At 39.8% G+C, this 21,545-nt stretch overlaps 1 protein-coding gene across 4 annotated transcripts in view; it reads left to right on the forward strand.

Moving 5' to 3' along the window:
- Positions 1-13,388, forward strand: part of HS3ST5 (heparan sulfate-glucosamine 3-sulfotransferase 5) — a 257,223-nt gene extending 243,835 nt beyond the window's left edge. For all 4 annotated transcript variants that reach the window (XM_034765830.1, XM_034765834.1, XM_034765831.1 and 1 more), the window contains 2 exons: positions 7,090-7,228; positions 11,624-13,388. In XM_034765830.1, coding sequence (XP_034621721.1) covers positions 7,122-7,228; positions 11,624-12,554 — 1,038 coding nt within the window. In that variant the 5' untranslated portion in view covers positions 7,090-7,121 and the 3' untranslated portion in view covers positions 12,555-13,388. The remainder of the gene's footprint in view (positions 1-7,089; positions 7,229-11,623) is intronic.
- The last annotated feature ends 8,157 nt before the right edge of the window (positions 13,389-21,545 follow it).

Raw genomic sequence — 21,545 nt, forward strand, 5'->3', positions numbered from 1 at the left:
CCCCTCAGACAGAGACAAACACCTACAAGATCTTTATCAAGCATTCGTAAAACTACAATACCCACCTGGGGAAGTAAGTAAACAGATTGACAGAGCAAGACGTGTACCCAGAAATCACCTACTACAGGACAGGCCCAATAAGGACAATAACAGAACACCACTGGCCATCACATACAGCCCCCAGCTAAAACCTCTCCAGCGCATTATCCACGATCTACAACCTATCCTGGAAAATGATCCCTCTCTCTCACAGACCTTGGGAGGCAGGCCAGTCCTCGCTTACAGACAACCCCCCAACCTGAAGCAAATACTCACCAGCAACTACACACCACACCACAGAAACACAAGCCCAGGAACCAATCCCTGTAGCAAACCTCGTTGCCTACTCTGTCCCCATATCTACTCTGGCGACACCATCAGAGGACCCAACCACATCAGCCACAGCATCAAGGGCTCATTCACCTGCACATCCACTAATGTTATATATGCCATCATGTGCCAGCAATGTCCCTCTGCCATGTACATTGGCCAAACCGGACAGTCCCTCCGCAAAAGAATAAATGGACACAAATCGGACATCAGGAATGGTAACATACATAAGCCAGTAAGTGAACACTTCAATCTCCCTGGTCATTCTATTACAGATTTAAAAGTCACTATCATTGAACCAAAAAACTTCAGAAACAGACTTCAAAAAGAAACAGCAGAACTAAAATTCATTTGCAAATTCAACACCATTAATCTGGGCTTAAATAGGGACTGGGAGTGGCTGGCTCATTACAAAAGCAGCTTTTCCTCTCCTGGAATTGACACCTCCTCGTCTATTATTGGGAGTGGACTACATCCACCCTGATTGAATTGACCCTGTCAACACTGGTTCTTCACTTGCGAAGTAACTCCCTGCTCTTCATGTGTCAGTATATAATGCCTGCATCTGTAACTTTCACTCTATGCATCCGAAGATGTGAAGTTTTTACCCACGAAAGCTTATGCCCAAATAAATCTGTTAGTCTTTAAGGTGCCACCAGACTCCTAGGTGTTTACCTAACCTGTTCTTAAAAATCTCCAGTGATGGAGACTCCACAACTTCTGTAGGTAATTTGTTCCAGCATTTAACTATCCTTACAATTAGGAAGTTTTTCCTAATGTCTAACCTAAATCTCCATTTCTGCAATTTAAGCCCATTACTTCTTGTCCTGTCCTCAGTGAATAAAAAGATTTAATCACCCTCCTCTTTGTAAAACTTTTTACATACAGTCTTCTGTTGTCCAGACTAAACAATTTTTTTTCCAGTCTTTCCTCATAGGCCATGTTCTCTGGACTTTAATCATTTTGTGGTTCTCCTCTGGACTTTTTCCAGTTTGTCCACATCTTTCCTGAAGTGTGGTGCTCAGAATTGGACACAGTACTCCAGCGGAGGCCTTATAGGCGTTGAGTAGAGTGGAAAAATTATTTTTCATGTCTTGCTTACATCACTCCTTCTAATATATTGATGAATGATGTTCATGGAGGCTAGGTCCATCAATGACAATTAGCCAAGATAGTCAGGGATGCAACCCCATGCTCTGGGTGTCCCTAAACCTCTGACTGCCAGAAGCTGGGAGTGGACAACAGGGGATGGATCACTCAATAATTGTCCTATTCTGTTCATTCCCACTGATGCATCTGGCCACTGTCAGAAGACAAGATACTGGGCTAGATGGACCATTGTTCTGACCCAGTATGGCCGTTCTTATGTTCTTATTAACTGCCCTTTGATGAAAAATACTGTTACTACTCATCATATGTGTAGTAGTTCTCTGTTAATGCAATTCACCAGCTTCAGTAATGTTGCTGTAGTTTAATTGCTCAGACATGGGCACCTGTGGAGAATGCTACACTTGCTGCTCAGCTTGATTCCATACTAGATCTGCTTACCAACCACTCAGCACAAAGTGGGTGTTTAGAGTAGGCCAAGGGAGGGGCAGGCCATAGCTAGTGTGTCTGCCATTATGTGTCTCCAGGGACTACAGACCCTCATATAGGAGGGGTTGCAGACACTATTCCAACCCAGGCCATGAAGGGGATCAAAAACTGTTCTACAGCATGCGCACATATGGGGGGAGTGGGTTCTTTCCCTTTCCGGCCACCATATAGCTCCTCCCACAAAACCAATCTACTTGAGGTGTATGAATTTTACTCACAGTGAACAACTAGCGGAGCTGTGTGTCTTTATAATTAAAAGAACACAGAAAGTGAAAGGAGAGAGAGAAAGGTATTGAGGACTTTGTTCCATTTCTTATTAACCACATTTTAAACTATCAATAGATTCAAAGATCTGTCTGTAATATATGCGTGCAGTGTTATTATAGCCATGTTGGTCCCAGGATATTACCTCACCCACCTCGTCTCTGTAATATATGTAGGCAGATATTTATTGGTCAACGGATGACCTCTGCTGGTGTGCAAAAAATCTGTTTTAGCTAATATATAAATTTGATACAAATAAATCCTTTAACAATAATAGTAAAATTTCTTTCATGCTTTCATCATGAAAAATGCTGATGTTTTTTCATTACATATTTTGAAATTTTATATCACTTTTTATGTGTGACATGACTGTTTCATGAAAATCCAGTGAATGCCTTTGCTTATTTCATTGTGATTAAATCCATCTCTCTGCATATCTCTCTAAATATATGGGTATGTCTATACTATAATAGCCTATATGAATATATGCAATAATATCATACAGAAGGGTAAGGGCTTGGTCTGTAAGTATAATTTCGTCGTGTTCAAACTTGCCTTTGGCACAAATTCTTGAGCTCAGTTTTATCTAAGGCCTTACACTGTGCCATCAACATAATATCTAAGACCTCACAAGATTTTAAATACTAAACACAAAATCTCTCTCTTCCATTCCCAATAGGTAGGAGTAGTTTGCTTGGATTTTAATGTCCTCAAAATGATTAAGGAAGGCTAATCTGCAGCAATGGGATTTGCATTTAGTTCTGAAACTGCTGAGGTTCTCTCTTGTGATAGGAAGTTCCCCACTCAATGTCCAGTTGCTAGGAAATTCTGTCTGTTACATTCATGTGTCTCTTCTAGTTGTAAACAGTTCCATTCTCTCATTGTAATGTAGCTGTGATGGGATTTTATGGTCACAGCGGGAGAGTGCTCCTTCAGGTGGACATGGATAGGGAGGGCTTTGATTATAAAGGTATTTCCCCAACATCCTCTGTGATAAAGACTGATGTAGAAAAATCATTTAACTTCTCTACAAAGTTCTTATTTGTTCCCTTTACTTCTTGGGGGAACCACCACTTTTCTTGCAGGTTTCCTGTTTCTGATATATTTAACCCACTTATTGTTAGTTGTTTTTATGACATCGGTTGATTTCTCTTCAAGATCCTGCTGAGCCTTGCTAATTTATATTTTAATTGTCACAATTTATGCTTCTTTCTGTAGCTTCCAGTAACAAATTCTGAAAGACACTTCATTGGTTCAAATACCCACTTTGCCATATCTCCTTTCTTATCTTCCTGTTTTCTTTTTAGTTGAGGGTGTGCATACTTTAAGTATCAGAGGGGTAGCCGTGTTAGTCTGAATCTGTAAAAAGCAACAGAGGGTCCTGTGGCACCTTTAAGACTAACAGAAGTATTGGGAGCATAAGCATAAGACATCTTGCATCTGAAGAAGTGAGGTTCTTACCCACGAAAGCTTATGCTCCCAATACTTCTGTTAGTCTTAAAGGTGCCACAGGACCCTCTGTTGCTTTTTGCATACTTTTAAAATTATGCAGCTTCCATGGAATCTGAGGGTTTTAATTTCTTCACTTTCAAAAGTTAAGTGCTGCTATATTAAGTTTTTGTAACATTCCTGTCTGAAGGATTTTTTTACCTTAATTGTATTTCGGTTGGTATTACTTAGTGGTTTAACTCTAATTAATTCTTGAACCCATTCCTCTGTTGCATAGGACTGCAAATAACTTTTATATGCTTAGAACTAGTTATTCCAAGATGCAGTCATTTCAGATGTCAAGAAATTACTTCTCTAAACCTTGTTCCATTGTAAAAATCATGGTGGTGATATTTATTTAACTACTTCCCAGTACTTTTTTCTGGTGTAACTGTAATTTTATGGAGGGGGTTTTAGAAGTCTAATCCAAGCCTCACTGCATTCAAGTCAGCATCAGTAGTCTTTGAATCAGGCTCAGAAAGTGCTAACATACTGCTGAACTAGTCACCTGCAGAGGGAGAATAGAACTCAAGACTACTTGGTCTATGCTTCTGAGCTACGTGAGGTTTAAGGGGCTACAAGGGCTTTCATTACCATCACTATCCAGGGCTTCCTGATGTACTTACAAGACAAGGTTTATAAATTAATTATTCATTCTTTTTTCCATACTAACAATGATCTTCACACTATTAAAAAAAGTAATAAATAAAGATGTGCTTCCTGTTCAAATGAATTTGTGAGCCAAAAGGCAGGCAAAGATTAGACAGCAATGCACCATTCAGAGGAAGGTAATAACTTTGAAATTATTTTTAAAAATAAATGGAAGTTCTGATGATGTCATGTGAGTTAGCATTTTCAGGCATTGCTAGAAGAGGGGTTTTAGGGCTTTAAGGGGCAAATGATCTCTGCTCTAACTCTACTGATGTCAAGGGAGTTACAGCAGGAATTAATTTGGCCTTCAACGTTTTTGAAAATTTATATTATGCCTGATTGCTTCACAGTGCTCCTAATATTCAAAGCTACAGTACACTGAGCAGAAAGACCTAATAACAAAGACGGTTATGCTTGTGTTCTCTCCTCCCCCTGCAAGTTTCTAAGCTGCTGATTGAGCAAAGAAACATAAAAGACGAAACTGTTACTCATGCGCAAAAAGGTCAGCTCTTATAACTTCAAAACTACTGAACCAATTTCCTTCAAATTTGTCTGGTTCCTTTGGTCTCAAGGAGATCTGCAAAAAAACAAATCAAGTATGAGCAAAACTCATTCTACTCTTTAGATAGGCATGCACCGCATTTCTGTTGAAATATATGCAGAAAGTGGGATTTTTGTTTTAATACATGCAAAACTCAAAACCGGCTGGACAAATTTTCATGAAACTTTAAAAATAAATCACCTCTGAGCTGAAAAAAATTCACCCCAAATGAATTTGTTTGCAAACGTTATGAGAAATTCATAAGTGGTGGAATGGGAAATGGGGTGTATGTGTGAAATGTAAATACGTAAGCTGCCATTATATTTCACCCTGGTTGGTAATGGATGCAACCGTTTCCTCTATAACTCTCTCTTGCACAAACACACAAAACTGGTACAAACATTTTAAAGAAATTGTGAATCCCAATAAGCCTATATATATATATATATATATGTTAAGGACAACATGATTACTGAGAGAATGAGACCCTATGGAATCTATGTTCAGGAGCCAAGTTATCTGTAATTTCATTTCACTATGTCCTGCATATCTCCATAATCATGGAAAGGCCTGCAGATATGACTTAACATGACTAATCCATTGGGATCCAAGTGGCTAGACAAGGGAGGACATTTGGACTATGTTTTATTCTCATATGGAGAGGATTGTGTATGTTTCTTGAGAGCAGAAATTTAGAACCAATTACTGTAATACTGAAACCTTTCTTTTATCTTCAGAAAGCAGCAGTGTAGGATTTAAGACTGTAAACCTATGGAAATTTGCTCTCATTATCATCATCATTTCTTGCCCCTTCCCCATTTCTTAATTAAAGGAATTTAATTAAAGTAGTAATTAGTAATAATGTATCTACACAGAGATGTAGTATCTGTATATTTTTTCCTCACTTTTAAATTGTTCACATATTAAGCTCCAGCTATGGATTGTCTGCACTGCTTAAAATCTAAAATTTGTTATTTTGGGAGCATTTTTGTGTTTAACTTTGAAAGGCTAGGAAAAAATATAATAATAAGGAAAGAGGAAAGATGGTTTTGTGGATACGACACTAGGCAGCAACTCAAACTTCAGTTCAATTCCCATCTGTGCTATAGATTTCTTCTGTGACCTTGGGCAAATCAGTGAATCTCTCTGTACTGTTGTTCCCCATCTCTTTTTTCCCTAAGAGAACAATAATACTTCCTTTGTAAACTCTTCAGGACAGGGACTCGCTCTTACTCTGTGTTTGTGCCGTGCCTAGCACTATACAGCCATGATCTTGGGACTATTATTGTGGGGCTCCTGTCATATAAATAAGAAAGAATTCAGTACTACAGGCTAAATGAAGGCTTGGAGCCGTGATCTGCTCCTATATCTTTACCAGACATTATTATTATTATTTATTAGCATTACAGAAGCACCTTAAGGTATGTCTACACAGCCCACATCAGCGAACCTCCCAGCCTGGGCTGACTGACTCAGGGCAGTGGGACTTGTTCCAGCACACTAAGTTTAGCTCTATAGGCAGCACTTTGAACATATTGCTTGGGCTGGAGGCTGGGGCTTGAAGCCCACCCCCTTCCCTAGCATTCAAAGCCCGAGCTCCAGCCTGAGCCAAAACTTCAAAGCTCTGTCTATTTTAAGAGTGGTAGTGCAAACCTTGCTGCCCCAAGTCTGTCGGCCCAGGTTGGGAGGCTGGCTGCCACAAGCTGTGCAGATGTACCAGTAGATGCTTCAATCAGGATCAGGTGCCCATTGTAATAGGCTGTGTACAGACACTTAATGAGAGATAGTCTGTGCCCCCAAAGGGTTTACCAGCTAAACAGACAAGACAAGCAAAGAGTGGGAAGGGAAACAAGATACATAGGGAGAAGAAGTGACTTGCTTTTGTGACTCCCAATCCCCAGGTTCTAGCCACTGGACACTGCCTCTCCGAGTAATGGTGGACATAGTTAAACTGGCTCTTAAATAGTAAGTTTCACTTCCTAGATACGTTGCTTGGCTTTATTATGAGTGGCAGAAAAAGAGCAAAATAAACAAGGTTTATCTAATACCAATGCCGCTTGAAAAGATTTTTGCAAGTGAGGCTTAATCACTTGTAAGAATTGATTGCCTGCCTGTTAATAAACATTAGCCAGTGTATTGCCACTTGCTGATGAGTGGTTTATGTGTTCTGGTCCCTGCAGACTGAAGAAGTCCTGAAGATTGATGGAGGGCCATGCTATTCAAACAGCAGGCGTTGCTGAGACAGAAGCTCTTTGTGCTAGGCAGCCTTGCTATTGGAAGTCTCCTATATCTAGTTGCCAGAGTTGGGAGCTTGGATAGGTAAGTAATTAAACAACCAGGTATAAGTCACAGTCTTAGTTATAAATGGATCTGGATTTATTAATTATAACAGGGTTTTTTTTCTCCTCTTTTGCTTAAAATGTATAGTTCTCCATGTTTTTTTTTTCCTACTGATGTGTAGAAAGACTATCCACCTTAATATTGATTTTCATTATTTCTTCCTCCTTTTTGTGGGGAGGGAGTGGGAGAAGGGAGAAGGGTGCTGCTTGTCCAAGTCAAAGTATTTCTATCTGTCTATTTGTATTCTGTGTGCATTGGTGCTTGTTTTCAGAGGAGGAATAAAGCAGCATACAGTACAAATGTCATTACAGTAGCTCATTTTTGTATGTGTGCATCTGTGCGTTGACCTCTAGTCTCAGCAAAACAGTTATGATGTATTTATGTATCTTCTTTTCTAAATTTACGGAAAAGCAATTAATGTGCCACAGGGATAGTTAAAATTATGTATGAGCCTGCAGAGTAGCTTATCGAGTTTTGAATCCTATTGCACTTGAAAGATTGCTGCGGGGTTTGAGAATTTTAACTATGTTAATTAGCCATGATGTTCTGGAGCTGAATGCACCAGACAAGGAGGTTGTGTCTGCAAGTGATTTCCTTGAGAGCAGTGGAAAATCCACAGAGAGGAATTTAGAGAGTATTTGGCACTCTTGACCAGGCACACCCTTGAGAAACTATTTGGGAAGTAACAGACCTATCCCTAACAGCTGATAATGTCTTTGAGACCTAAGAATGATGTGGGATTGCTTTGATATATGCCAGCTTTGGAAGCATGACTGAAAACAGAGTTTGGGGTTCCCTGTGGGTAAGGCCTAGGTCTGAACAGCTTGGGGTTGTGTACACATGTCTATGCCAATGACCCTGCTCACCCCACCCTGGGAAAATATGGCCGAAGTGTAAGACTGTGACACGCTTCTATTCAAAGTAGCTAGAGCATGTAAAACTGCATAAGAACAACATGGGAACTGCAATATCAAATCAGACTACTGGCCAACCTGGGCCCCATCCCTATGTGGTGTTGATGCCTTCCAAGGTGATTAGGTCCCTTCCTCTTCCATTCACTTCAGTCCCACTATTGAGGAAGGCATTCAATGCTATCAGGTGGACTCAGTGCCTCACAGGATCAGACCCCTAAACTGGTATCTTGCCTTCAGCTGTGACCAATGCTTGATGCTTCAGAGGAGGTTAAAACTATAGATAGCCAATTATGTGATTCTGTAGGTGGGGTAAAAATTCCTTCTTGACTCCTTCAGGAGTTTATCTTATGCCCTGAGGCATGAAATGTAATTAACAAACCTGAGCCATTCTTTTGGGGTGACAGATCTGAGGAACTGTCCGAAATTGAGGTGTCATTAGAGGAGGTTTTGAAACAAATTGATAAACTAAACAGTAATAAGTCTCCAGGACCTGATGGTATTCACTCAAGAGGTCTGAAGGAACTCAAATGTGAAATTGCAGGACTACTAACTGTCATTTGTAACCTATCATTTATATCAGCTTCTGTTCCAAATGACTGGAGGATAGCTAATGTGATGACAATTTTGAAGAAGGGCTCCCAAGGTGACCCTGGCAACTACAGGCCACTAAGACTCACTTCAGTACTGGTCAAATTGATTGAAACTATCGTAAAGAACAAAATTGTCAGACACATAGGTGAACATAATTTGTTGGGAAATAGTCAACATGTTTTTTCTAAAGGGAAATCATGCCTCACCAATCTACTTGAATTCTTTGAGGGGGTCAACAAGTATGTGGACAAAGGAGATCCAGTGGTATAGTGTATTTAGATTTTCAGAAAGCCTTTGACAAGGTCCCTCACCAAAGGCTCTTAAGCAAAATAAGCAGTCATGGGATAAGAGGGAAGGTTCTTTCATGGATTGGTAACTGGTTAAAAGATAGGAAACAAAGGGTAGGAATAAATGGTCAGTTTTCAGAATGAAGAGAGGTAAATAGTGGTGTCTCCCAGGGATCTGTGCTGGGCCCAGTCCTATTTAACATATTCATAAATGATCTGGAAAAAGGGGTAAACAGTGAGGTGGAAAAATTTGCAGATGATACAAAACTACTCAAGATAGGCAGACTGCGAAGAGATACAAAAGGATCTCACAAAACTGGGTGACTGGGCAACAAAAGGGCAGATGAAATTTAATGTTGATAAATGCAAAGTAATGCACATTGGAAAACATAATCTAACTATACATATACAATGATGGGGTCTAAATTAGCTGTTACCCCTCAAGGAAGAGATTTTGGAGTTATTGTGGATAGTTCTCTGAAATCATCCACTCAGTGTGCAGCGGCAGTCAAAAAAGCGAACAGAATGTTGGGAATCATCAAGAAAGGGATAGGTAAGACAGAAAATATCATATTGCCTCTATATAAATCCATGGTATGCCCACACCTTGAATACTGCGTGCAGATGTGGTCGCCTCATCTCAAAAAAGATATATTGGAATTACCCCAGTAGTGAAGATAAGCCGAGAGAGACAAGCTTGTGCACACCAGACTGTGCATGAATCATCCCCACAGAGGATTTGAGCATGCTCCAGCCTAGGCTACAGGGAGAACTGGATTTTCCCTGTCATGGCTGCTCCCAGGTGCTCCAGGCAATGGTGGAGCCAGACATCAGACCTGAAATCAGGGAGCCTGTCCTTCCTGTGCACTCAATGACACCCCCCTCCCACCTACTGGCATCCAGGCAGCATGGAGGAGGATGGACTAGATGACCTCCTGAGGTCCTAATCTTCTATGATTCTGATCTTATTCAAATGCAGAGGTAACAAAAGCTGGACCGGGGGTGGGAAAGGAGTAGATTGGGAGAAGGAGTGTGGTGAGACTCGGACTCGAGGGGGAAGAGAAATTTGGACTGGGGCTGACTGGACAAGGATGTTGAGGCTGGGAGTTGGGGGGAGTAGAGGAGTGCCTAGGTCTGGTTGGGCAGGGAGGCTGGGACTGGAAGCCAGTGAGAGAAATGGTGGGAGACTGGGAGCCAGGTGGTTGGGGGGCAACACAGATCTGACACGGAGCTGGGGTGTGAGGGACAACTGAGACTGGCTGGACAAAGAGTCTGGAACAAGGAGCAGGGAGCAGGAAGACTGGGACAAGGATCTGGGGAGGGAATGTGGGGGAGACTGAGAAGGAGAGAGAGGAGTAACTAAGACTGGCTGGGCAAGGAGGTTGGGGACTGAGCATGTGGAGGGGGTCAAACTTAGATTGGGAGAGATATTGGGACTTGAACAGAGAGCCCAAAGGGGAAAACTAGGACTGGGACTGAGACTGAGACAAGAACCCTGATGAATAGAGACTGGGACTGGATAGGGTGGGAAAGAGACAAGACTGGTACACAAACAGGCTGGAGGGAACAGGACAGAAGGAGTCAAACTTGGGGCAAAAACACAAGAGTCTGCTCATTAGAGCACATATCCCAACAGAGGCTGGAATAGAACGCAGGATTACTGAGTTTTACTATTCCTCTGCTGTCAGCAAATATCTGTGAAATCTACTGGCAAACTGTGCTGTCTCTTCCTCAAGTGCTGATCCACATGGAGGATGACAACATACTACTGCTATTAGACCCTCTATTACTTCAAATGATAAAAGTCTCTGCAGTGATTCTAAAGGTTCCAATTCTGCAGATGAACCATGTGGGTGTCAGTTTGATGCCACATGATGGAAATTCTGCTTTTTCAGTTTTCTTTTTAATAAAAACCTAGTAAATCACACACACACATTCCATTATTAGCAGTGTGTAAAATATTATATAAACATATAAATAATGACTGTATCATAATGCGCACACACTTAATTCTGGCATTTCCTAACTTTTCAGTGCTTAACCTTGCAACCTTAAGATTGCTCTTTTAATATGGGGGTTGAGGGGGTGTAATACTCATCTATAGATATAGATAGATATTATGTGCAAACTTGAGCATTAGTGTTTTCAGGGATTGTGATGGATTCTGTAGCATGGAATCCTGACAATTGTCTCATTATTCCATATCTTAGGTTATTAATAGCATTTTGAAAGCATAAATACCTTAAATGGCAAGATATTATTTCCAAAAATAGTACTACACATCAGAATTCTGGAATCAGTTTGTTTGTTTCAGGATTTTCTACTAAAAGCACATTGCCCAGATCTGTCAAATATCTAGTTGTAAAGCAGGTGCTAATATGACCCAGGCCATTTGTTTTTCTTATGCTGTGAACATGCTGCTATCAATTAAGAGCTTGATGAATAGGAATTTGGAAGAATATTAAAAATGCCACAGATTGTCTGCCCCATTTAATAAAGGGTGGATTAAAATAAAATTTGCAAACAGATGTTCATTACGCTTTACAACAGGACAAAAATCTCATCTGTTTTGTTGATTTCAGGCTGCAGCCCATTTGTCCCGTTGATGGTCGATTTCGACCCCATGGCCAAGACGAGATCCCATTCCGAGCTCTGCAGTTCAAACGTGGGCTGCTCCATGAGTTCCGTAAGGGCAACGCCACTAAAGAGCAAATCCGGCTTCACAATTTGGTTCAGCAGCTCCCTAAGGCCATTATAATTGGGGTGAGGAAAGGAGGCACCCGTGCACTGCTTGAGATGCTGAACCTCCATCCTGCAGTGGTCAAAGCTTCTCAAGAAATTCACTTCTTTGATAATGACGAGAACTATGCCAAGGGTATTGAATGGTACAGGAAAAAAATGCCTTTTTCTTACCCTCATCAAATAACAATTGAGAAAAGCCCTGCATATTTTATCACAGAGGAAGTACCTGAAAGGATTTATAAAATGAACTCATCCATCAAATTACTGATCATTGTCAGGGAACCCACAACAAGAGCTATTTCTGATTACACTCAGGTGCTGGAGGGGAAGGAAAGAAAGAATAAAACCTACTACAAATTTGAGAAGCTGGCTATTGATCCTAATACCTGCGAAGTGAACACTAAGTATAAGGCAGTGAGAACCAGCATCTACACAAAACATCTGGAGAGATGGTTAAAATACTTTCCAATCGAGCAGTTTCATATTGTAGATGGAGATCGGCTCATTACAGAACCACTGCCAGAACTGCAGCTGGTGGAGAAGTTCCTAAATCTTCCTCCAAGGATAAGTCAGTACAATTTATACTTCAATGCCACCAGAGGGTTTTACTGCTTGCGATTTAACATTGTCTTTAACAAGTGCCTGGCGGGTAGCAAGGGACGCATTCATCCAGAGGTGGATTCCTCTGTCATTACCAAATTGCGCAAATTCTTTCACCCTTTTAATCAAAAATTTTACCAGATCACTGGGAGGACATTTAACTGGCCCTAAACTAAATTTCATACGACACTATGTGTTGCACCTGGAGACAAGCAGCAATGTCTCTTCTAGAGTAAAAATATGCACTTTTCATAGACACAACTATCAAACTAACTTTTTTTCATGCATACGTGTACATATGCAGTGTGTGACCAAATATAAGGTGGGATCAATTTTTCTACAGAGTAGTAACTAACATAACTTTACTCTCTACATAGTTGCATCATTTTAAGCTATACAAATAAAGGACAAGGTAGTATTTAGGGGAATAAATTCAGATACTGTGCAAAAGGGTCAGTGTTCCTCTTGCTCAATAAAATTTCTTATGTGACACATTTATAGACCCAGACAGAATGTTAGTTTAGAACATGCAAATTCACCTTGGAATTGTGTGTAGCTGTGAGGGTATATTGGAAAGTATAACGTTCAGGCTATATTAAGTATGCACCTTGCTAAAGGAATACTGACACTTTAAATACAATGATGAATTGTTACAGTGAAACTGAATAATACTATTTTCTTATTATTTGAAAAGAATATCCTATCTCGTACAAACAAAATTGGTTCAAAGTTCCTGTGGTGAGTTTGCACTATTGTTTTATTGTATGGACCATAGTGTCACTTGTAGCATGTCAATCATGTGTCAAAAAAATCAAATAATTTTTTCTTCTATGCTTGTGTGTCAACAAAGAGAAACATGTATATAGTGTATATTGTTTGTAAATACTGGTTTCACACTAAGTAATTCTATTTTGTAAACTGAATATGGCGATTTAATTTATTGTGAAAATTAAATTTATTGTGGTATTTAAAAATGGAATGGATTAAAATTACTATATGTGCAACTATTTTCCACCTTCTGCTGTCTGATGTATATTGGTGTGATCCCAGAGGCAAAAATGTGTGTGTGTGTGTGTGTGTGTGTGTGTGTGAGAGAGAGAGAGAGAGAGAGAGAGAGAGTGACTTGCACTTGTAAACCTGATTTTCTGGACAGTTGAGAAAACTGATATATGAGTTGAAGTTGAGTTTATTAAAAAACTCACCCATCTGGAAATCTGGTGTAATACACACCTCAAAGAACATTATTGCTGTTCAGTTACAGCGCTTTGCAATAATTAATTCAGTTGCAGTTGCCCATGAGGGTAAAAGATGTCTATAACCAGGTATATCAGAAGAGCAAAGCAGTCATTAAAAAATGAAATGACAGAGAGACAAACAGGCTTAGAAGAAATCAAAGAAAACATTTGTGGTATTTCTGCTTTTAAGTGAAAATATATAGGTTTGCCTAGAAACAAACAAGCCATAGAGCTGCTACCACTCACATAAACATATAGCTCAAGTGTTCATTCAGGAAATGAAGGACAATTAGCTCTGAATTGGGTATCTTCATATTATATATATATACTATACTGCTCTTAAGCATTTATAAGAAAAACGAAGGCAATTAAAAATAGTATTTTTTTAAAAAGAGAGCTTTTTAGAACCATTGTGTGAACGATGTATAGGGACAGCTATTTTGGAAGGTATCCAGAGTATTAAATCTTGTGAGTTCCAGCAGTGGTGTATTTGGTAGCTCAGTTCATAATAAGCTAAAGTTTTCCCCATGGGCTGTTTATCCTGCTCAGTGATGTGAATGAATCAGTTTTCTAAACAAGTGATTTTTAAGTCTTCTGTGAGCGATTGCTAACTGTCTCACCATACCTTTAATCATATGCGCTAGCGTTGTAAACAACATACACTTTCTTCCCAAGCTGATTGGGCAGTCTTCTGAGAAGGCCGGATGGGTGCAAGGTTTAAACAGCAAAAGCACTCAATGCTTTGTCTAATGAACTATCTCACTTGCCCAGGTTCTGAAGCAGAATTAGGGGTATGTAAACAATCCAGCAGATTAGATACATAATGCTCTATCCATTTTAAAATTTACAAGGCCTTTTTAGAGATGCAAGCAGGTCCCAGAAGGCCTCGTATGGGGGCTGCTCATTGGCCTGGCCTAGTCAGGAGGCAGGTTGCTGTTGCCCTGATGCAAAAAGGCAAAGAGAAGAGATCCGTTTGTGCCTGGGAGTTACTGCTCTGCTGAAGCACTGGGATGATCATGTAATGAAGCAACTGTGTCACCCCCAAACTAGTCCTACATGGCCTCCTCTGAACAGGAAATACACTCTTGAAATACAGAGCATTCTTGTGGCTGCATTCCCCAGGAAGCTCACAGACAGGGTTGGCTACTTACCTTGGGCTACTAAGACACTTAACTTCAATGAGCTTTGGATCAGGCCCCTCATTTACAAATCTAGAACAAGTTCTTGGGCAAAACTGGTTCAAAAGAGCATGCATGGATGAGGGCTGTGATGTCCAAAGGAGCCTGAAATAGTAGGGCACCCAAAGCCCAGCTGAGAACATTAACACAACTGAATTGTTGGCATTGGCTAGTTAAAAGTAAAACAGCAGAACTCGTTCTTTACAAAAAAAAAAAAAAAAAAAATCCATAACTCAAACCCCTATTTTAATTGAAGATTGTGCTGAAATATTCATAACTGGTTTGAGCAGCTCTGACCTTATGGTATTTACCTCTTCAGGACCAAGGTGTGAATAATTCATTTTGGCCACTTCGATCTGTTCCCAAAGTTCTGGGTGAATCATTTCTATTCAAATTGATCATGAGTGTTCATCCTGGAAAGAGCGCTTTTTGTTGTAGCTTATGATTGCAACGTGATGTACAGTTAAATGAAGCTGCAGCTGCTAACTCACTGCACTGGAGTCCCCTAGAGAAACTGTATAGTTCATATTTTCTAAAAGGCTGTAAAATTGAAGGCTAAACAATCCATAAAACAAAAATTCAGATTAAAACTTCTAATGTAGTTGTGCACTTTTAACAAGATTGTCCCCGCTCCTGTAGACTCTACCCAGCAAAACCATTTGCAACATAAAAAAATACTTTAACTATGTATGTATCCCTGTCTGAAAGTGTAAATTAAACATTTTAACACTTTGAGTGCATTGAGTCATTTAACATTGCACATTTGCACTATCTTTTTTTGGGGGGGGATGCAAAAACAGTCTCTAAACTCACCAGACTGAAGACACGCCATTCATGTTTAGCTTGGGCTGCTGCACCCTTTTCAACTGAATGATAGGTATGTCTAAGTTATCAATCATGGTCTGATAATCATTACTAAAATAAATCTTCAGGAGGCCCTTGTGCCTCTCCCCCTCTCTCTATCCTCAGTACAAGTCTAGGGGCCTCAAATTTACCTGGTTGATATTGACAATTGATAATGAGTCATCTTTCTATCATCCTGAACACCCAAAGGTACTGAGGCTCAAGTAGGAAAAGTGCAAGGCTCCTCTAAAAACATTGGTTGGAGGTTTGGGCTTTTTCTCCCCAAATTTTTGTAGTCTACACAATTTTATTCTTAAATTTTCCTGTGTTTAGGAGTTCAGTTTTAGGGCCCAGAAAGTTTGTGAATTGTAAGACTGTGAGTCCACTCACCTGTACCCAAACATTTTAAATTGATTCTATATACCCAATTTTCAAACTTGGGTGCCTAAATCCCACACCCAGATCAATATATCAAATTAGTTCACAGGCAAGATTACTCAGATTTGAGTGGTTTGTCTCGGTGGTAGCAAAGCTGAGAGTTAGAGAGAACAAAAACAAAGTCCCACATTGTGTGAGTTTTTGCTGGGGTCATGCACTGTTGTTTTGGAAGGGCTGGGAGTTGTGCCAGCTGTCATATATCTGCTTGGCTTATTAATGCCAGTGAGTCTTGGATCCATTATTGGAGTGTATTGTCAATACTGCCTTGAAAAAGGGCAAGACCCCAGCTTCTCCATTGGAGCAGTGAGTACCAAGAACCCATCTTTTGACAATGACAGTCTCACAAATTATTGCCCTGTCTTGAACTTTCCCATAGTTCTGATGAGCTGGAGGAGGTCTCTTGTTAACAGAGTCAGATTCTGAGTTCTGTACAGATGAACTGCAGCTTTCATTTTTAAAATATAATACATTTCTGTCCCTTTTCCTTGTGAAAATAGCCATGCAAATGTTAACTAGTAAAAACTGATTTAAACTGATTGCCAAGACAGTGAGGGGTAGGCAGCTGGGCTTCTACAGCTAGAGTTTGGAGGCGCTAACAAGCCACTACATCAGCTCACAAACAATTTGCATGTGAAATGAGCCAATTGAGTTTGGGTTGTGTCCCCGAGGAATCATCTCAGTCACTCTCCCCAAAACCAGTGTTGAATATTGTGGTGTGATAATCATGAACAGGACCTGTTTTTTAGCAAGGTGAAGCTTTTTTCACAACCCACTCAAAAATGCTAAGGCGAGCTCTGCTTGGTTAGTTCCTTCCCAAGATGGTGGTTTCTTCCTCTCAAAGACTCTAGCATCATCTTTAGCCCTTCAAACTGCAACACTCTGAATGGAACTGACTGACCCAACTGTCTCTGCTGGCTAAGAATGTTGATAAATGGAAGCATGAATATAAAAGAATTGGAATGTGTCTGTTTTTATCTTCATTAATAAAGAGTTTGTTTAGGGTCAATGTATAAAGGGAAAGGGGCTTCAACTGGGCTCTCAATGAAGCTAGTTATAACAAAAGATGTAATTTTTTAATTACATTTAGAATTTAAATTCACCTAAGCTTGGGCCTTGTAGAGTTGTTTTTACTACTACAGGCCCTGCCCCTGACTTTTAAGAGCTTCTTTTATAACTGCACTGTAGTAGCACAAGTAGTTTTTAGCCTTTTGATTGTTTATTTAAAGGAGAAGCACTGGCTCATGGACTGGGTAGCGGGCTACAGTGTCTTTTTCTTCTCTGTCACTCATTCAAAGCCAGCCCAGGTCAGCAATGACTGAAAGTTATGTTCTGATGGCTGTGTGTTCAGTGGTCAATGTAAAATGAGTTCATGGTCCTAGTCCAATTATGCTGTCATACTTCATGCATGCAAAATAGACTTCAGCTGGCTGAATACCACATTTTTTCTTCTGTTTCTTGCAAATGGGCTTGGAAGCTAGTTCTGCAGTAAGAACTATGCACCAGGAAAGTTCTGACTGTAAAGTAAAGTCAAGCTGCTGTTGTGACTGCAACAATGGTGTTCTTTTTATAGCAGAAAAATTACACATTTTCACTGTTATACCCTAAAATATTAGGAGTCAGTGTAGGGAAATGGTAGGTAAATTGTATAATGGCTGACAGGGGTCAGGCTGGAGACTCTTGCCTATATGCTCGGGGTCTTACTGATCGCCATATTTGGGGTCGGGAAGGAATTTTCCTCCAGGGCAGATTGGCTGAGCCTCTGGAGGTTTTTCGCCTTCCTCCGCAGCATAGGGCAGGGATCTCTAGCAGGAGGGTTTCTGCCGATTGAAGTCACCTAAAACAGGATTGGGGACTTCAACAGCAGAGTCCAGGGAAGGGGTAGGGACGGTTTTATGGCCTGCAGCATGCAGGGGGTCAGACCAGATGATCATAATGGTCCCTTCTGACCTTAAAGTCTATGAGTCTATGAGTCTATGAGACCTGCTTCATAATGGAGAAAATAGAATGAAATCATTATATAAAATAGCTGCTACAGGAGTAATGTGTTCTCATAATGAACTTCATGATGCTACTGAAGATCCAAGCATGTTATTAAATGTTAAGGTAGACATTGCAATGGGAGTCCCTAACTATTATTGCTAGCTATTGTTAGATTTTTCCTTTGCATAGAAATTCTATCCGTATTATAAATCATTCTGCATTTCTATAACCTGATCAACATCTTGCTGTTTTGTATGTTGCCTGAATTCTGATCAATATCATGACCCCTTTCAGACAAGCATTTGCAACCAGCTTTAGGAAGAACCAATCATTGCTGAGTGTATTTATTTTTTATAGGCGGAAACCTTCTATGACCTTCTGCAATATTACACTCATAAAAGTAAACCCTTTAGAGAACATGCACATGTTATCAGTCTGGGTACCTGCCTTTTTCCTAAGGGTTAGATTGAACAGAGCAAGAAAAAATGCAGGAAAGGCAGAACTTCCAATATCCATCTGCTGCACTCTGCTTAACATATGGTAAGTAAGATCACCTGGTGTTCAGAGGCCCCTGCTAAAGTTGGCCCAGTGGCATGACTTTAGGACAGAGAGTTGTCATAATGTCAAGCTCAGTTTCATTTTATCAATTAATTCTATTTAATTTTGTTTTAATGAAAATTTTCTCCAGCTGACCAAAGCTTTCTTTGAAATGTACACCCTCTGAGACAACAAAGGAGGCAGTAGTTTAAATAGCCAGACTTTCTGCTTGCGTTGTGGGTTCAGATCCTGATGCCGTGGAATAGAGCAATATTTTTTGCCTGTTGAATGGCTTTATATTTTATTGAGTCCATGTTTTAAAAATACATGCACCCAACACTGGTCAGTGTGTCCGATGGCCTGTTGCTAACACCTGTCTGAATGGTGTATAGATATCAATCAAGATTCAGGCAATGTCTAAAATATCTAGATTTGGATCAGGTCCTAGAAACCCAGTATGGAATATCAGATTACATAACAGTAAAACAATAAAATTTCAAATCTTTTCATTTTATTCCTAAAGCTGATTAAATAAGCAAAATTAAAAGTGACAGAGATTTACACACATCTTATTTCAGGCCTTAATTGCAAAGAACTGTCTTTTAATGTATGAAACTCTTGACATTCAATTCCTTGACTGATTTTCTAATGATGAGAGACTTTCCCCTTCATTGAACTGTGAAGGTACCATCTCTATCCCTAGCCCTTGGAGAAATATAAGAATTAATGTGCAACAACTTCAGTATATGAAAAAGGAGATAGAAGTGTCACAACGGGTGGGACGAGCCATGACAGTGTCTGTAACTTCATCTTCAAAAAACAATCCAGCTGACACAAGACCTTCTGTGCAGGCCAGTAATAATGCAGCATGAGGAAGCAAAACATTATTCACATGGAATGTCTCTGGTAGACTGCAGTTGCTCATAAAGAACCATTCCACTCTACTGGAGAGATGATACACAGATTTTTATTTTCAAGGAGGAACGGTAGTTTCAGATTTACCACAGTAACTGAAATGGCCGGGATCTAGCTGGGAAATCATCTTTATTTTATACTTTATTTTCTTCAAAAAAAAAAGAATATAAAATGTTAAAATTCTGCCCCAAGAGATGTAATTCTCATTGACATCAGTATGAGTTGCATATGCATATCTAAAGACACAGCGCTCTTTTTGAGGTCATGACCAAAAATGAGAAAAGCCAGAAAAAATAAAATTGTTTGTTGAAGTAGCTTAGGACCAAAATGCAAGTTTTGTTACCAAAACAAAAACAAAACAAACAAACAAAAAAAAGGACTGTTCCCTTTTTTAATGTAGATTATTTTGTTTTCAATCCCCCTGCAATGTTGGAAACACAAGCACAGCAGCACTGTGCTAATGCATAACAATGGGAAAGTGAAAACAATTATAAACAGAAATAAAACGGACCTGTTCAGTTTCATTGTCCAAAGCGGGTGAAGTGCAAAAGTTAATAATAAGCTTCAATAGTGAAAGGTAAATTAGATTTATTTTAATTCTTTCCATTTTAATAATAATAAAAAAGTTTGTCGCTACCAAGATAGAGAAACAAAATATGATTTTAATCTTGAATGTTAATGGTACATTCTTTTGGTTACATATTTTATCTAATCAACCTCCTAAGAATGGAGTTATCCAATGATAATAGGGAATTGGGGCTAAGGAATTCTGAGGGAAGGATTCCTACTTAGGTGAATCAGGTTAGCCCGCTTGATGCTATTAATTGTATAGCCACTTTCAGAATGAAATATTTAATATTCACTTTTCTAAAAGTCCACTGAGCTGGCACACAATATACATAATATGACACACTCATACATTGGCTACACTTGGTTACACAGAAATAGTAACATCATTTATGAATTCCATCTCATGGGACATTAATTTTACTTTCTCAAAGCCATTTAATCTGAAGGTCCACCAGATTAACGAGAGAAAAAACTACCATTGTCTTGTATCGGAGGGATCTGTAAAAAGCAACGAGTCCTGTGGCACCTTATAGACTAACAGATGTATTGGAGCATGAGCTTTCATGGTTGAATGCCCACTTCATCAGATGCATGTAAACCATTGTCTTCAGAATCTGGTAAAAATGTTGAAAAATTTCCATCCTGGAGGATAGTAGAATTGCCAAGAGCAGCACTTGTGAGGCAACCTCCCCCGGCTTGTATGATTGGCCCCATCAGACTATCTATTTGTGAAACAGAAGATAAACCATTCAAATTATTTCCTAGATTCCCACTATGTCTGAGGTACTGGTAATACTTCCTTTGTAAATCTTCATACCAATGCTTTTGTCTAAGCATCTGTCTGTGCTGCCAAAAAAGATGTGTTTGTAACCCGTGTTAGCTAACCTTGGTTAAAAGAGCAGCGAAGATTCAGCAACTCAGCTTTTAACTCAGGTTAGCAGCCCAAATTCAATCCCAAACTCCCCTATAGGCTTTAACTCGAGCAGCTAACCCAAGTTTAAAAGCCAAGTTGCTGTGTGTTCACTGCTGTTTTAACTCGGGCTAGTTAACCCGAATAAAAACACACCAGGTTTTTTGCAGTGTAGACATACCTTAACCTGGTCCAGGCTAGAGCAAGCTATTGTTGAGTACATAGTAGCTGACATGTTTTCTTCCAGCACTAATAATTAACTATAAAGCCCCTGGAGTATGTGAATGTAATAGGAAACCAAAGGCTGTGCCTTTAAGCAGAGTAAGCATGGTCAGTAGAAGTTGGCAGCCAGTATGAATTGAAGAACATCCTGAATACAACTATGTGCAGCAGCCTTGCCAGGAAATCTAGCTACTTTTATATCAGGGAGGGTGTGTGGACCAGGTACGCTTCTGCAGTACAGGATCTCTCTGTATTGAACGGCAGTGTCAGCACTGTGTAAGATCCCGGATCCTACTGTAAAACCTGACTGCTTAGGCCCTGCTGGTCAAGAGGC

This window comes from Trachemys scripta, chromosome 3 (genome assembly GCF_013100865.1).
Source record: "Trachemys scripta elegans isolate TJP31775 chromosome 3, CAS_Tse_1.0, whole genome shotgun sequence".
Lineage (NCBI taxonomy): Eukaryota > Metazoa > Chordata > Testudines > Emydidae > Trachemys > Trachemys scripta.